At 39.9% G+C, this 18,724-nt stretch overlaps 1 protein-coding gene across 4 annotated transcripts; it reads left to right on the forward strand.

Annotated features, from left to right (window-relative positions):
• The first annotated feature begins 4,089 nt into the window (after positions 1 to 4,089).
• On the forward strand, positions 4,090 to 18,303 carry adad1 (adenosine deaminase domain containing 1 (testis-specific)). 4 transcript variants are annotated; one of them, XM_030395396.1, is made up of 13 exons: positions 4,090 to 4,211; positions 5,399 to 5,578; positions 6,047 to 6,187; positions 6,500 to 6,670; positions 8,857 to 8,928; positions 9,456 to 9,581; positions 12,048 to 12,171; positions 13,902 to 14,072; positions 14,835 to 14,910; positions 15,052 to 15,208; positions 15,734 to 15,968; positions 16,163 to 16,295; positions 16,541 to 18,303. In XM_030395396.1, exons 2-13 carry the CDS (start codon positions 5,419 to 5,421, stop codon positions 16,652 to 16,654), a joined length of 1,680 nt encoding a protein of 559 aa, XP_030251256.1. In that variant the 5' UTR covers positions 4,090 to 4,211; positions 5,399 to 5,418; the 3' UTR covers positions 16,655 to 18,303. The 4 variants fall into 4 exon arrangements, with proteins under 4 accessions (XP_030251256.1, XP_030251258.1, XP_030251259.1 ...); XM_030395397.1 differs by having other exon boundaries at positions 4,190 to 4,298; positions 16,541 to 17,246; XM_030395398.1 differs by lacking the exon at positions 9,456 to 9,581 and having other exon boundaries at positions 16,541 to 17,246.
• The last annotated feature ends 421 nt before the right edge of the window (positions 18,304 to 18,724 follow it).

Below are 18,724 nucleotides of genomic sequence, written 5' to 3' on the forward strand. Positions count from 1 at the left end.
GGTTCAAATAGACCTTTCCACAACATTAAAGGAGACATATTATGCTAATTTTCAAGTTCATCATTTTGTTTTGGGTTACCACAAGATTAGATTTACATGCTTTAGTGCTCAGGAAACACATCAGCTTTCTCCTACACACGGCATTATTTCTGCATGTATGATTCTGTGTTGTAGTGTGATGACACAAAAGCACCAAATTAAAGGTAGGACAGTGGAGCAGTGTGGGAGAGAGGAGCTTCTGTTGGGGTGGACTTTGACCTTCCTAACTTTCAAGATCTTTTATTTGCAAAAGAACATATAAAAAGTAAGGAAAAGCATAAAAGGTCCCCTCAGGCTAATTTCTTCCATGTGTGTATTTTTGGCAAAGATCAAACATTACAAGACTATGGCTGGTCATATGCATTGATGGTGCTTTAGCAACATAAATTAGGATGTTGTAGGAACAACACCAAGACAGCGATATTAGATCACTGATCACCCCCATTACCCTCTTCAGGCATGCCCTCTATTCTCCTTTTCATCCAATCAATTGCAGTTGACAAACTTTAAAAGTGTTCTCTCTCTGCTGTCATTTCAGCACAGTACCAACATTGCAACCCACGTCCTCCCCTTTAACATCTCAGCCAGATGTGGCTGGCAACTGTAATCAACCCTTTGATCAGAAATTTCCCTTGCATTAAAATGTGCCACATCGAGCTCCATTCCTCATCACCACCCCCAGTGTCTACACTTAGGGGAAAGTCTTGTTTGTATTGGCCATACCAAATTCCAACTTCCCATGGTAACCTACTTCCTGCTGGGGCCATGCGCCGACGTTTATTATGCTATGTTTATCATGTTCAAAATCAATGTAATCTTACTTAAAACTCTCTCGTTCTCTTTTGTTTGTCTTAAATATCTGTCCTGACTGAAGTACGCTTATTTGGGGTCTTGTCTATGGAGATGAGCAGATCAATAGGCTATCAATCTGAAGTCTGTATAGTGAATATAAAGCTAGAATTGAGCTACAGCTAGTCGCACAGACTAGCTCAAACACAGGAAACAGGAGGAAACAGCTAGCCTGACTCTGTCCAAAGGGAACGACATCCATCTACCAGCCCCTCTAAAGCTCACAAATTAACATAGATGTATTCTTTTTATTGAGCCATGCACAAAACAGTGCTATAAGGACATGTTGAAGTTTTACAGGGGCTTATAGCAGAACATTTGTCTGTCTTGAATCTGGCTTCCCTGAAGCATCACAGTGAGAAGACTCCTGACAGCTCATTTTGTGTTTGAATTAAACTACAGGATGCAACACATTATTTTTTAAGCTGCCAAAGGTGGATTTTGTAACTTTCTGAAACCTTATTTGATATATGAAGTCAAAAGGAAAACAAAATCCAACTATCATTATCTGGATACTGTGTCTGTTGTTGCTTCAGTGAAAATGGTGTCCCGTGACCTTCCTTGTCATTTTGTTGTTGTATGACTGAGACTATGCCTTGTCTATAAATAAAGCAGAAAGGTGCAAAAACCCCTAAAGCAGTCAGTGTGAGGTGATAGAATAATCCAAAGCACACAGCACTTGTTCTGTTCCGGATGTAGGGAAATTCCTAAACTACAAAACCAGTCACTTACAGAACACTTGTGGGTACCAAAATAAAAATTACTCTGCTGAAGGTATTGGAGGTGTATTTATTTTGTCTTGGTGAGGATGCAGAATGCAAGAGTAGGAGTGTGATCTGCCGTCAGCAAATGTATGTCAGAGAGGAGGAAGCTGCCCCTGTGTATGTACCAATAAACCACAAGTGTCATTGTATCAGCGTGTAGTGGGAGGTGAGAGAGGAAGCCCACTTTCTAATACATCGCAGTTCAAATTTTCACAACTTGCACTGAGTTTCAGTGGAACGAAATGTATTTGTCAGGCGTCAGAGAGCTGAATGGGCCAAAAACTGACTTGACTTGGGTCAAAGGTGCAAACGAATCAGGACACTCAGTCATAATCTGAGCACTTGGTTTTGTTTCCTTCATGCAGAAATGAAAAGACACACAACTTCCAAGAAAAAGTATTAAAAAAAGTTCAATGTGTGAACAGTTTGTTCATTTTAATGTCTGTTCTCATTTAACAGTTGTGGTCTGTTAATCCTTAAAAAAATACAGTATATGAAATGTACAATGTAGGAAAATAAAAGCTACCTGAGTTGGTTACTATAGTTATACTTGGTCCCTGTCTGCAGATTGCTCTTTTTGTGTATGATTGGAAATATCTAGTCTTCATCTGCAGGTATGAACTGCTGCTGTTATTACTTCCCTTATCTGTTAGTGATGCATTTGCCTGTATAGAACTAAAGGTCACAATTAACAAAAAGTCCCCCCTTGTGGAAAATCTGCTGCAGCCACTGAAATGTAAAAAGTGAGTGTGAGTGAGTTACGATCCAGGTCTGTAAGTTAAAGCAGTAAAAGAGGGTTGTAGAGGTTTCAGACTGCTTAAATCATTGGCCAATGATTTCAGCAGAATGAATAAACTGAGACAAAGCAACAATTATGGCAATTACTTAATTTGCATCTGATAGCAAGATTCACATTGAAGACCAACTGAGCCTTAGAAAACACTAAATGTGGCCATTATTCTTTTTCAATGGGATTTGAGATAAGTTGTTAGGTATTGTGGGATCTCAGTTGACATGCCTCCAAGAGTTCTGGTACAAATAAAAAACAGTTCAGTGCTCCTTGACAAAAAGTCACAGCAACACCTTTTTTATATAATCGCAGAATATTTGTATGTTTTATGACTAGCCCACATGCTAGCCAGTGCACATTGACACGCCAACTTACAGTGGTTACAAGGAACGAGGAAAAATGTTTTTGAAACAGTCTTGTGATTACTCTGATGATTTTAAATGACCTGTAACAGCAAATGAGACCATCAACGTGAAGACTGCTATCTTTATATGCTCATAGCCTGTGCTTGGGTGTGATCACATATTTCACACACACACACACACACACATATGTATGTATATATATATATATATCTATATATATATATATATATATATATATATATATATATATAAAATTGCATATAAATACATTACCTCATCACGATCCATCCTCTGGTCTTTCTGTCACTCATTTCCAAAACACGCTGGCACAAGCTAGCAAAGATCTTTACAACAGCAGGCGCTGGTGTCGTACCGCTTTTGTTAAAAGGGGCATCTAGAATCAACAAAACTTAAAGTTCCTCATAGTCACTTGTGTATTCAATTTTAATAAATACCACAAATTTCTCCTTCATAGTGTCACCAGAGGACAAATTCGGGGTCAACAAATATCAACCCACCGGGACTATGGCTTAAAAAGTTAAGCCAACATTGAGGTCATCATGGCCATTTTGTTTTGGTGGAGGTGGAAGTTACCATATTTCAATACGAGCGTGTAGCTCAGCAGGAGGTTGATTGGATCTCACGGAAAATCCAAGTGAATGCTGTGGCAGTAACTTGCCAATCGAAAGGCAGCTATAACCCAAAGTTTGTCAATTTAAAAGAGACAATTTTCTAAATCACTAAAGTTGCAGTTTGTCATAAATCTAATGAGATATAAGGTTTTGAAAATACGTTATTTTAAATAATACACAGCCAGCAGTCACGTTAGTGACGTTGTCTCGTTGAATCGTCACCAAAACAACATAACTTAAACATTGTAGAGCGGGGCCTGTATACTAGCTTACTCACAACAAACTACCCTTTCACTTAACTGCAGTTGTCAATATGAGCAGATTTATTGTGATTTTCATTTTTTTTTTAGTACCTTTTCTAAGCTGAGTTGGCTCTATGTTGGTGCTGCTGACATGTGTTGATGAGACGATGTAGTTCATTGAGTGGTTTAACACAAAATGACATGATATTTTACTTACAACAAACTGAGACTTTCTTGACTTGGAAAATTATCTATTAAATTGACAAACATGATTCATGATTGATGGCACAGTAAAGGCAGAGCAAAAAATTGTTTGTCTTTCTCCATTCACTACCAAAGTTTTTTCAGAAATAAGCTCCTATGGGACCCACCGGAAGAGGCGTGACTTCGGCGCTCCGTCGAATTTTTTCCAGACAGTGTAGATCATCGTGGTTTTCAGACGATCTCTGCACGCCATCACTCAAACGACAACCGGCAATGCACGTGCGTTAGACACGCCCACCGCCGTCCAGAGAAGCCGAACGTGAACGGTGAGTGTCCGAGCTGGCCCGAAATGTCACGTTAAAGGCTTTTATCAACGTTAACTCTGAATTTAGGGGCAATTTTGGTCGTGGTCGGTGAGTTTTGAAATTATAATTTTGATAGGCGAAATGTTAAGTTTATCATGACACCTGCTAGCTAGCGTTAGCGTCAGGGTTAGCTAGCGACTAGTTGTCTCCGTTGTTTGCCCTCCCCTCGCCTACCCTAGAATATTTAGCTTTAGCTTATTTAGCTCACCACGTTTCCCAGTGAGTGAAGCACTTGCGCAGCTAAGCTAACCTGCTGCCGCTCCACACAGTGTTAGTTAATGGATGCCCTTGAACTACGTCTGCACTGTATGGTTCAAAAAATCATGTTGCAATTGTTTTTGACAGATTCACGATTAATGGGAACGAACATTTTGGCATGAATTTCATTTCCACTGCAAAAAATGTGTTAGTATGACATTTCTATCCAATGACATCAGTAATTAATACCTCTCTATAATGTTAATGCTGTTTTGTCAGACGGTTACCTTTATCAGGAAAAATACAAACAATTCAGCTTCTGGGAATTATGATTAATTGTGCGGCTCTAGTTTGAACCTCTGACAGAAGGGCTGGACAATCAATCGAAATCTGATGGTAATATGGCCACAGGTGCAGTAATAGCTTTTATGATATAGCTGAAATATGTGAAATAACTGCATTTTTATGAAACAGCCCTACTGGAGTGGTGCGGAGATGCCCTGGTCTATAACTTTTGATCTCCTGAAGATGGAGAACATGTTTGCACAAACCAAATGCATTTCAAATCATCATGATCTTTTTTATTTATTTATTTAAATATTTTTATACATTATATTGCATTTTTTGTTGCTATTTTAATATGTCTAGGTTGTTCCTTTAATTTCACTGTGTTATTGTCTCTGTGTGTAACGCTGCTGCTACACTGTAATTTCCCAGCTTGGGATCAATAAAGTATAACTTATCTATCTAAGTAAAAATGACATTTGTGATCCAAAAATAATCATATCATAATTGTAATATCATTCAAAAGATCACAATGACTGAAAGTCCTCAGATGTTATCTTGGGAACTGTAGTTAATATGTCATTGTTCGTTTGTCAGTATCATTCAGATTTTAGAAATGTGGTTTCAGTTCAACATTGCAGTATATTTTGTTCTTTTTTTTCCAGTTTTTGTGAAAGCGTTGAGGATGTTTCAAGCAAGGGGATCATTTCGAGGATCCATAGGATCCCCATTTGCAAAAACCCACATGAAGAATTTGCCTGCGAAGCTGGGACTGGCTGAATCATGTGAACCCCTGCCAGCCTCCAGTGGTCCAAGTGAAGATGTTTTTGGCCAACAAACTAAAGGTACTTTAAAACCTGCTGAGTTTGGGGCGCTGCTTAGCTCAGTTGGTAGAGCGAACGTCCCATGTACAGAGGCTTTGTCCTCGCTGCGGTGGTCCCGGATTCGAGTCCCGGCCTGGGGCTCTTTGTTGTGTGTCACTCCCCCTTTCTCAACCTGTTTCCTGTCGTATCTTGAACTGTACTATTAATTAAAGCCATATAAAGATCCAAAAGATACTTAAAAGAACAAATAAATAAAAACAAAACCTGCTGAGTTACAGAATGTGATTTGCTTGAATCCCACAGATATCTATAAAGATATCTATCACCAGTGATAATTGATTTAATAACTAAGACCGATGCTAACTTCTAGACTTCCCATGTAGAGGTCTGGATACTGTTGCAGGGAAGTTAATACATTGTTGTAGTTAGATTTTTTTTAGCTACTGCCAAGTGGAGAAACTGATATTTTTTCCTATTTCATCAACTAAGGTTATCCTGTCAAGCCAAAAGTCTCACCCAAAATGCTACTTGAAAGGTACAGGCAAGGCGAGGTGAATGCCGTGTCTTTACTCCATCAGCTTGCCCAGGTTTTACAGTTCCACCTAGAAATAAAGGAAACAGTGACCACAGGTAAAGCTCCTCAGGATGTCTTTGTGCCCTTTGAAATGAATTACTTAAGTAATTAAGAAAAAAAGTCAAAATGATCTGATTGAATGTGAATATTTTCGGCTTTCTCTTCTCAATGACTGAATATCTACCATTTGAGGATGTCATTTATTTTTTGCTGTATTCTGTCTTTATAGAGCAAACAAAGTAATTGTTTGATCAAGAAAATAATAAAAAGGTTAATTAACAATGAAAATAATCACTTAACCTGAAAAAAGGGCGAGTCAAAGCTGAGTATTTGTTTCCAATCAGTTTCTCAACTCTTTTTTTCTCCAGGCAACATACAAGGCTTTTATTTTGCCTTCTGTGTGGTGATCGACGGGGTCGAATACAAGACCGGCATGGGAATGACCAAGAAGGAGGCGCGGCTCAAAGCGGCAGTGCTCGCTGTGCAGGACCTTCTGCCCACCTGGGAAAACCTGAATTCTGTTTTGCCTGAAGCATCAGGTGAGAGTCTAAGTATAACATGCTCCTGCAGCAGACTTTGATGATACGTCTAGTAGGGCTGGGCGATATATCGATATACAACTTATATCGATATATTTTTGAAATGTGATATGGAATTAGACCATATCGCATACATCGATATAGTTCAAATTTGCGCTGTGATCCTTGTTCCAGGCAAACCGCTGACCCGGAGCTCTCTGCACTGCTCCCCCCGCCCCTCCTCCTTCATGCACAGAGAGGGGAGGGGCTGGAACAGACATTCCGGCACTCTTCAACAAACACTTTGGTGGCCGCCGTTGCCCCACACTTTGGCCTTGATACCCCGTGAAAAAATATCATCGCATGGCCACCGGTCAGCGTAGCAGGCTTGCCCTGAATTACAGCCACCTGAGTGCACAGTAGTCACTCACAGTAACTTCAGTGAGTCTGCGGTTCGCGCAGGTGGAGTCTCATCATCACGATGATCTCACGTGAAAGCCTCTCAAACAGCAGCAGCGTCTCAAAACAGATGAACGAAACTTACAGCACAGCGAGCGAGCGCAGCCGGTTTTGACATGATACGTAACTGACTTGTGTGGTAGGATTTAGTCCGGTAAAGTTGGAAATATATTCACAGATTCGAACTTCCCGGATCAATAACTCATAAGTGAAACCTTGTTAAAACACAACTGACGGCTCTTTCCTACCGTAGTAAGAAAGACAACGAGCTACAACCGTATGTTAATCAAAACGAGCGTGTGGACATTAACTCTGGTCTGTATGGTCAGCCAGCTGTGAGACGAGGGCGCAGGGACCGTCTACAAAGTGCAACACTGAAAAGAGAAACTACAAAAAATATTCAAGAACTTCACTATTATTCAGAGTGTAGTGCCACCAAAATCACTCCACACATCAGTGGTCTCCTGCTGGTTATTCTACAATTTTTTTTGTTTGGAAAAAATGTGCTTTGCCATAATTTTGGGGAATTTCTATTTGGGAGAAATATTCAATAACACTAATATTCAGTGTAGTGTCACAAAACTCACCTCACTCTAACCCTACTTAAAAAAACTGTTTTGTAATGTAACATTAACTTGATATTGGTATTTAAAAAATGTTTTAATACATAATCCATGTCTTATTATAAATTAGGATGTTATGGTATCAGTCTGAAAGGTAAATCAACACATTTTACTCAGTGGTCTTTGTGCCCTGTCATGTGGCCTTGGTGCCCCTGACAAAAAAAAAAGTGAAGGCCAAATGGACTTGCCCCTAAAATGACGAAATTCCCACCCACATGTCATATTTGGCTTTGATTTTGACTGAACATTTGCTCTCACTTTGCATAAAAATATTGGGATATATATCGTATATCGATATTCAGCCTAAATATATCGGGATATGACTATTAGTCCATATCGCCCAGCCCTAACGTCTAGTGCTGATTTCCTCATATATGTCATTATTACTGATGTTGGTTTTCTTTTCTGTCTTGAACATGTACTAACAACATACATCAGTGGTTCTCAGTTATTTTTTGTCATGCCCCCCTTAGAGGACAGAAATGTTTTCACGCCCCCCCTGAAATGAAATACTATTGAGAATCGTATAATATTTATTTATCTGTATTAACCACTGTATGAGTTGCAGCATTCTGCATACAATCACCTGACTATCAAAATGGTTTCCTGCCAGAGTCTTTAGGCATAAAACACAAACAGGTCCTACCTCATTTCCGACTGTGTTCATGGTAAACCCAAGAGCTATGTAGGCATCGTCATATTTCCTGCTCCATAGTTCCCGACCGAAGGATTAGCAGGAGAGCTTGTGTTTGTCTCTTTTTTTAGATTTGTGTGATGTGTCAACACGAAACGTTTTATTTTGAAAAGTAACCGGATGTTATATTGTTATTTCGGCGCTTGACTTCCTGTCTGCTCGGTGCAAAATTCATCTGAATCAGCAGGGGGGTGCACCCCACAGTTTGAGAATGTTTGAGAACATAACCTGTGTATTCTTGATTACGGATGAGCATACATGCTCGAATACGTCACTAACCTGGTAACCATTTCAGTGAGAATAAAATTAGGGGGGGCCTCAGTTGAAGCAGCTACAAGCAGGTAGAGGACAAGTATTGAGTGGTCAATGATGACTGTTAAAAGACAATTTCATTAAAAGATCATTCATTTTCATGCCTGTTTTCTCCTTAGGAGTCCCTCCACCCCTGCCAGTGAAAGAGAAGCCCTCCATCTCTGACTTCCATCCTCATAGAGCCATTCACGGTAATCCTGGATTTCTATATGATCCTATAAGACTCTCCTGATGGCAGCATAGTGCACCTTCACGATAAGATTTCAAAGCTTTTTATTCTGAATACAGACCTGACAGTGTCTAGCACTTCTCACAAATACACATGACAGAAGAATAAAAGGACTCTCATCTGTCAAATCTGCACATTTTGACAGGGTTAGGTTTGCTCTGTACACTTTTTCTCTTAAATGAAACTGAAGTTCATGTTCTAACATTCAGGTTTAATGGGATGATGTTGACATCTATATTGGATGAAAAGTGTGGGAATTGTTATGTGTTTGGTCAGTCTGGTATAGCAAACGAAACACATGTCATGTTTGATTTCAAACTAAGCTCTAAAGTACAGCCAGTTGGTCTTGGGGAACATACTCTATAAAGCTAAAAGGATAGCTGCTGAAAGACATGCTACTCTATATCTTCTATACATACCTCCCTCAGGGTTCACTGTATCTGTAATGAGAAAAGTTAAAACCAGTTTAATTTTTTTCTTTGTGTTCAGAAAGAAAGAATTCTGTCAACCTCCATATTCCACATGCTGTGAGGGATCAACTCACAAAACTGATGAACAGCCACCCTGAGTTCTCTGCCTGTGCTGACACCACAGCAGCATTCATTATTCAAACCTGTAAGTGAGTTCTGACAAGGGACAGAACCTGGGGTATATCATGGTCCGAAAGTTGGTTAGTTAAGTTTTACAGCAGATAGTTTAATCTGAAAATACTTTTATTAATCGGATTGTGTTTCTACAAGTCACTGTTTAAGTTGACTGACTGAAATCCTCGTCATCCTATTCAAAGGCTGCAACAGGCGACTCATCGAACCGGGGTGAAGTTAGTTTTAGGTTGGATATTCTCTGGATATTCACTCGGGTCCAGCCGCGACTTTACTGAGGTTCTCCCAGTGTCAGCAGCAGGACGACGGTCAGCTAACCTCCCAGAGCCTCGCACTGAATCGCTGGAGACTGATTTAGGGACCGTCATTAAATTACTTAGCATAAATATATTAATACAAAATAATTGCAGTTTTTCCGATATCTTCCATGTCATGTGGCCCAGTGACTCCAAACCAGCAGCAGATTGTATTAGTAAACTGGACGATTGAGACACACCTATTGTTATTGTATATTAGTGCTTCCTCTATTTTATATGAATATTAATATGCAGAAATTATGATTTTTTTCTCAGTACCCATATCATGTGGCTCACTGACTTTGGAAACAGATTCTGTTTCCATAAAAAATATAACATAATGAAGAAAATAAGGTTAAAAAAAGTTCTCTAATGCTCAAGAGGTTAACATATTGTCAAGCAGCAATGTCAACTTCTACACTATTTTGTCTCATGTCTTAGATTCTGAAACTCTGAAAATATATATATATTTTTTTTTTTTTTTTTTTTCTAAAATCTCACCGGTAGTCACCATTTAAAGGGTTATTTTTCAAGAGGAAGAAGTAGTAGTTTAGATAGTTCCCTACTAAAAAACAATCAGTGGGCAATTAACAATTATCTTTATGCTGTTCAGTGTTTACTACAGGAAATCTGTTAGTTAAGGTTGTGATTGTGAACACTTCAGTGGTCAAAACCTATTTTGGCTGGTAAAATTTAAAACCCTACCTGCCATCTAAATTTAATTTTATACCCCGACTGTCGTGAAGGGAAACCGCGATGGTTCTTTGCAGGCTGTGGGCCGTGCAGGGCAGGTGTTCAAATGAAAGAAGTCGGGCGGCTGCAACCATGTTACGAGCACTGTCGATGCCAAGTGTGGTTAACTTTTCCTCGATATTCCATTCTTTTGCGTCACCCAGAAAATGAGTAGCACATGCCTCAGCATAGTGTCGTTCTTCTGTTTTACTCAGTTAGTCCAAACGATTGCAGATGCCATTCTTTATCAGTGAAATGCGCTGTGACGCCCAAGTAGTTGTCATTGCTCACAGAAGTCCAGTGGTCCCCTGTGAGCATGACGCCTTTTGCTAGCTCAAGCATGTTCATCCTTCAGGCCCTCTCATCTTCATACAAAGTGTGTATTCTTGACACGACGGTTCCCCTCGAGGGTAGATTATAAGACGCGTCTCCCGTTGCAGTTCGAATGATTTCTCTCAGTCCATCGCCTTCTACTATGCTAACTGGCCGGCAGTTTTTAGCTACCCAATTAGCCAAAGCATTAGTTAGCTTCTCACTTACAGGTTTCGCTATTCGCCAACGACGAGTATCACACTCCTGTTACGTAGCCTGGTGGTATTTCAATTCGGCTTTACAAAATGTGCAGATTACTTTGGTTCTCTCAAAAGATCCATCTGGCAACTTTTTAAAGTGAAACTTTCCGCCCCAAGTTCCGCCCTTGTCTTTATCCATCTTAAGCCAGGATGGTTCTCTTTGGCGGCTCACGTCGTCACATACGTCAGCCGCCGCAGAAAGAAAACAAAACACAACTTCGTTAATTGCGTTAATTTTTTTTAACGTGTTAAATAATTGAAATTAATCACAAAAATTAACGTGTTAATTTTGACAGCACTAATGAGATGAGATTTTATATATATATATATATATATATATATATATACTCCGATTTCATGTTTTTTTTTGTGATTTTAGGTCCATTGTGTTAATGCAGTATGTCAAAATAAAAAAAAGAACTGTACAGTCACACATGTGAGGTTGTGCTGAAAATAATGACACCAAGTAAATAGCTTTTAAGATGAAATATAATGGCAAAATCAAAAATAGTCCAAAACAGCCAATTATACCCTGGAATATCAGATTTCACAACAAACCTAAATATCCCTGACGCCCCACCTTCAAACACGGCCTCATTTGGCCATCCATGAAAAAGCTCCTTAACCTCCCACTTTTTTATAGGAATACACTTTTCTTACTGGCACTGCACTAGTATATAAAATAAAATAAAATAATCTCAGTGATTGGCCCCAGAAATCCTAAGGCCAATTATATTCAAGAACGTTCTTTTTTTTTTTTTTAAATACGTTATTACAACTACATGTTAGCCAAAATAACTGAACAAAACTGTTGAACAGTCGAGTGGCTATTGGCTAAACAGGCTTTCTTTACCTCTGTACAAACCTCTCTCCCTCTAGCTGGGGAATGTGAGGTGGTTGCTTTCGGCACTGGGAACTTCAACACCAAAGCGAGTGCCTCGACCAGTGGGAGGATTGTGCATGATTCACATGCGGTGGTTACTGCAAGGAGATCACTTATGAGGTTAGTTGCAAAGCGTGATCCTCTGATACAACTGACAATGCAGTGAAAAGTGGAAGTGTTCTTTTTTATCAGTAATTATACATATTCTAGAAGCTTTTCACTTCATACAATCCATATTGCATGTATAGGAAAACACTGTATTTCATGAACACATGAAGGGCCCCAAACATCTAGATTAACACAGAGAAGTTTGTAAAATGTGGTCACGTAGATAACACATCTGTGTGTGAATGTGTACCTTTTGCCAGTTTGGTAAGTAAGTGTACATACAAGTGTAGACCACAGTAACCTACAAACGTCTCTGAGAATGACTCTGAATGTGGTTGCATTTCCTGTTGTTTCGTTAAGCAGTCCTCCATTGCTCTGAGATGACATGTATGTTATGATTTGCCTTGTCAAAGCTGATTGTCATTATATGCAAGTTGGAAATATGAATCTTGACTGTGTATTACAAAATGTCTTGTGGACATGTCTTGTTGTCAGTGGAAACCTGCAAATCTCACATCATTCTAACTGCCAAAGTTAATCTCATGTGGCTAAAAGAGGAAGAGGTAACGAAAAATATATCACACTGGTGAATACTGTTAACAAATTATAAAAACTGAAAACACGAGAATGCCTACGTTTCACATATTGCCATTAACCACTAATATGATTCAAGGAAATATGCAACCATTTAACAAAACGGAGGCCAATATGTTTGTTCATAATAAAATTTAGCAAGTTTCTATTAAGATCTGAGATTTTATCATCTGTAGCGTGGATAAAATGTATATAAAAGTAGGTAAAGGCAAGTTTTAGAACAAGTCCCAAATCTAAGATGATGTATAGCATCATACCATGACAACAATACAGTATTGGTATGTTGCCCAGCCGTAGCTACCGCACAGTTTAGTGTTACGAGACAAAGATTGGTTTAAATTTCATTACTCTTTTAGCACTGTCTGTTTACAGTTCAAGGTATATTTATTGTGTCGAATGTGTGAACTTTGCTATTTTAAAGATGGTTCACACTCAGCTATAATATAGATTGTTTTACTGGATCCATCCATCCATCCATCCATCTTCTTCCGCGTTATCCGGGGCCGGGTCGCGGGGGCAGCAGCCTGAGCAGGGACACCCAGACTTCCCTCTTCCCGGACACTTCCTCCAGCTCCTCCGGGAGGATCCCAAGGCGTTCCCAGGCCAGCTGAGTGACATAGTCACTCCAGCGTGTCCTGGGTCTTCCTCGTGGTCTCCTCCCGGCGGGACATGCCAAGAACACCTCCCGAGGAAGGCGTCCCAGGGGCATCCGAAACAGATGCCCAAGCCACCTCAGCTGGCTCCTCTCGATGTGGAGGAGCAGCAGCTCTACTCCAAGCTCCTCCCGGGTGACAGAGCTCCTCACCCTATCTCTAAGGGAGCGCCCTGCCACCCTGCGGAGGAAACTCTTTTCGGCCGCTTGTATCCGGGATCTTATTCTTTCGGTCATGACCCAAAGTTCATGGCCATATGTGAGGGTAGGAACGTAGATTGACCAGTAAATCGGCTCAGCTCTCTCTTCACCACGACAGACCGATACAACGACCGCATTACTGCGGCCGCTGCACCGATCCGCCTGTCAATCTCATGCTCCATTACTGGATAATTCTTGATGATCTTTTTCCTCTTAAAATGTGTGTCTTCACCTTTTTAACTCTTCTTATGCACATTTATAAGACATGTCATCACCAGCCATTCTGATGCTGCAGGTTTCTGTACCGGCACCTGCTGATGTTCTTCAGCAAAACGGCCAATCTGAAGGAGAGGTCTGTCTTCCAGCACAACAGCTGCAGTGGCCTCCTCAGCCTGAAGAGTGGCGTCACCCTCCATCTCTACGTGAACCAACTGCCAAAGGGTGCTGCTCAGATTCCTTCTAAGCTGTGAGTTTTTGATCATCAGCTTAATCCCTCTGAGTGTCTCACTGCCATTTGGTCACAAGATGCTGAGATCATCTGATGTGAAAAGGTCTACAGTAAAGGCATGATGATTTATTGTTACTGCTCAAAACTACTGACATTTGTCAGAATTTGGGAATCACCTCTTATCTTGATGTATAAATTCTTCCTTTTAATAATGGCTACTTTAACATGCCTGCAAATTCCAGTTTGTTAAAGGCATAATTGTGATCTTACCACTGAAACAGGAGGCTGTCTCCATTTTAATCGGACAGATTTTGATGCCACCATTTATATTTTTCTTTTTCCAGTGACTGGCGTTATCATATATTCTTACCTGTAGCTCAGAGGTATCCTTGTGTCCCCATGCCATTTTAGTTGTCAGTTTGGTAAATCCACTGTAAAGTGTTTTGCTCTCGATGTACAAAAGTTGCAGAGCCAAAAAAAAGTTTTTTTGCACACCCTTCATAGGAAAAATCATTTGTAAAGGACTTTTTTTAATTTCCAAACTTCAACAATTGTTAACAAATAGAGAGACGTCTTCCGAACCATCTGCCTGTACCAAATAAAGCTTTTGTGTCAGGCTATTCCAAAGTTGTAAATGATGACGTACGTCACGCAGCCTCTGGTAAGCCATGGTTTAGCCCTCAACATTATGTGGCTGTTTTGTTTGTCCTTATTAAAGTCACTAAAAATGCCAACTCTGGGTTAAGTAACATGCAAAATATTTCTGTGCTCTATAATCAGGCGTCTAAACCCACTCTCCATTTCTGCATGGCAAGTCAACAATGAAATCAGCCTACACCTGTCAGTGGAGGGCAAGGTGATTTTTTAAAATGTTTTTTTAATTATTGCTTGTATGGTCAATGCATCAAAAGTTATGATTCTAATTTCTAAATGCACCATGGAGTCAGTACATAAATGGCTTTACAACTTTTAACAGATTGCTTTGTTTCTTTTAAAGGTGTTCTCAGTTTTCTCTTCAGCCTTTGATCACTCTGCCTCCAAGGTAGTCAGCATGTCCGCCACGGACAAGCTTACTCAGTGGCAGGTGCTGGGATACCAGGGAGCTTTGCTCAGCCACTTCATCGAGCCCGTCTATGTTGAAAGCATCCTCGTAGGCAAGTCAAATCATGCTCCTTAGACTAGAACTATCATGGTTTTCTCTGAATTGAAATTTAAACATATTTAGATTCCATGCTACCTTCTCCAACCTGATAATTTTGGCTGAAGGAGTCTCTTTTAGGAGCACTGCCTTAAACGCATGACTGCAAATGAAACAACAGAAGGGTTATGGTTGCATTGTGTCTCATACTTTCACTTAATTTTAGTCGTTGCTGCTCCAAACTGCCTTTTTTTTAAGCTGTATGTACTGTATACAGCACAAGTGGTATTGCCACAGACAGCAAAGAGAACTTGTGATCTCTACCCAGGCTCCTGCAAGAGTTCATTTTCGGATTACTGTTTTTTTTCCCCATTAATTTACCCTCAACTACAGTGCAGCCCAACACAAACATCAGCATCTATAGAGATAAATGAGCACCTCTCTGTCAAAGTCAGGTATTTAGATACGTATTTCAGGGATATTGCCTGAAGGATGTAAACTTGAACAACTGAATTTAACAAACAAATCTTAAATCCTACAGGTGACTCTGGCTGCAGTGATATCCGTGGCATGGAGATCTCTGTGAGCCAGCGCGTGGAGGGGATCACCTCCCAGCTGCCCACATTCTACTGCATGATGAGGCCCCACATCAGCCTGGTGCCATCTGTAGCTACTGACAGCACAGACCGTGGATATTTTACCTATGGTATCAACTGGAGCGAAGGAGACAGCTCCCTGGAGGTTGTGGATGGCCTGGAGGGCAAGACAATAGAGGAGTAAGGATGACCATACAGCAAGCTGGCATTAGTCTGAAGTGTAGTCTATTCTAAAACTCTTAAAAAGTCTGTACCACAGTAACTGGATAGCATTTATTTAAAAATCTGAAAACACTTCATAGCTTTACAGTTGATAGTTGTATTACAATCATTCAATCATACATTATTTTTTTACATTGATTCTCTTGTTGTAGATCTCCCTTTAAGAGTGGCTCTGCTCTGGCAAGCCGTCTGTGCAAAGCAGCAATGCTACACCGCTTCAAGTTGGTGGCCAAAGAGGCCCAGAGGCAGGATCTGCTGGCCACGAGCTCCTACAGAGAAGCTAAGGTACCGTCAACATTACCTCCTTGTACCTCTTGACAGGTCTTGCAATGCTGATCCACTGACATTGACTTTATAAGTTAGCTCACTTAGAGCTTATTAACATTACTTTAACTTGTTCGCGTGGCCTAACTGTTCACTACATATAACATTTAAAAATGGATTTTGCGAAGATCGACGCGTAGTTGGTTCAGAAAATTTCTGTGAACATTGTTATTTATACTACTTTTGTTGTTGTTTTGTCACTGAAGAGGATGGCGAAGCCGTACCAGGAGGCCAAGAACATGCTGAGGGCGTACCTGTTACAGCAGGGGTTTGGGTCCTGGCTGGTCAAGCTTTCTGTTAGTGATAACTTCAGCATGTGAAGGAGAAACCACGAGGAGGAAAAAACATTTACACTCCGGAAGCAATTGTACGCTACAATTATAAAACTACGTTTAGTTTGTGAGAAGCACTTCACCATGTTGGTAATAAGCGGTTTCTGTTGTCATTTCTAAAGGGACAAAAGTTTCAATTTTATGTATCTTTTTGTGTTTGTGAGCTCTGTCTGTGACCTTATCCTCAGCGTTATGTCCAACTTTCAAAAGAGGAATACAAATATATACATCTGTATAAAAATTATTTTATTAGGATAATAATTCTACTTCCTTCAGTTGATGAGAGCATGCCCTGCTTACATTGTTGTATTTTAGGCTTTAGTATAATAGAAAGTACAATAAAGAATTGGGCTGTTACGTATGACAAGTACGTTATATCATTACTGTTATTATAAAAAGACCTGAGTTTGGTCTCAGTAGATTTACTGTTTGTGTTTTCATCTCTTAGGGCAAATAAGTCTTGGTGCTTAATCACTGTTCTGATGTAATACTAGTTACTCTACAGTCCTCGATTTGAGCCTTGATAAACATGGCTAATTCAAGGAAATTAATCAATAAAACAAATCAATCCAAACTCAAATGCTGACATACAGTGCATGTTTATTTTGCAAAAAATTCCACAGTGACCAATACACACGGCAATGGCAAAAGTTTATCGCTGGCGTTATATCCAAACATCCACCAACTCTTCAGAACATTTTATTTTTAAATAAGAAGCTGTGAATGCTCGACCACAGGTGGTTTAATAATTGGCATGAAAATAAAACAGGATAAATACATTACAAAACTGTGAGCTTGTTTTGTGGATTTAACAAACCAAAATTTACCAGAATTTGATGATCGACAAGTACTGATTTCCCACCGTTTTGAGGACACACAGGCTTTATGCAGAGATCTAGCTGCTTTCCTCCTGATTCAAGACTGTTGACCTCCCAAGTTGATACAAACGGTTGATTTGCCTCGTATGCATACAGGAAATGCTTTGGTTTCCTGTATATGCGATGCAGTGGATGATTTACTCTGAAGTGTTTAACAGTCTTGTGAATGGAGTGGTGTTTTTTTTCTTCTTACTGATGTGGACAACAGGAGGGATTACCAGTGCGTTCAGGGAACCTTTGTCCGAGGATCAAGCCTTTCAGTTGTATGTACAGCTCTAGGTTTCATACTTAAGTTTTATGTGTTGTCATATACACTACAAAGTGTGGCTGTAAAGTGTAATGCAGTGCACTCATCCCTGATTGCACCTTACAGTTACAATTTTATGTCTGTGAAGTTCATACTCGGCCCCAAACTGCTTTAAAGGATGATACAAAGGGAAAACCTTCAAAGCAGCACAAAAGCAAAGTAGTGTTGTCTTAATGCATGTTATACTAAAAGGCTCTATTAGGAGCTGCTTGTAATTTGCCCTCGTTCCTCCTGCAGCCAGTATTTGGTTTGTGAATTCATTTGGTTGTTTCTTAGTTAGAAGGGACACATTTGATAGTTTATCTTCATTAATGCAAGGTTGTGTATTTGTCTAACATCAGGCAATCCACTCATAGTTGACTTTTCTATCAGAAGGCAGCATTGTTTTAGATATGTGATCTTGGCTGATTCTGCATGTTCTCTCTGCAATTAAATGCTGCCTTCTCTTGTAATTTTTGTGTTGGACTGGAATCTATTGTGTCTCATAGCATTTTTCATGTTGTCAAAAGGTGTGCACTGTCTAGACACTAATCTTATTAACATTAGTGTTATTTATCCCCTTTTTTATGAAGTAGGTCTTGCAGAGCTGAGTCAGGGCCTTCTGAAGTCTAATATCACTAGAATCTAGTGAGACTGAGTGAAGTAAATTCAACTTATTACTTATTCATATGCTTTTTCCATTGTAAAAAGCGTATCAGCCCAACCTTTAATTTGCATCAGTCACTGAGGTGATACTAGTAGGTTTAGAGATAAACAGGATATGCAACTCTCTTGATGTGGTTAAGCAGAGAAAACATTTGAGACCCAAGCTCATAGAAGCTTTAGCACCTATGCTGAAGTGCTGTGCGGGAGGATGTGTAATATGTGCTGCAT

Source organism: Sparus aurata, chromosome 18, assembly GCF_900880675.1.
Source record: "Sparus aurata chromosome 18, fSpaAur1.1, whole genome shotgun sequence".
In the NCBI taxonomy this organism is placed as follows: domain Eukaryota; kingdom Metazoa; phylum Chordata; class Actinopteri; order Spariformes; family Sparidae; genus Sparus; species Sparus aurata.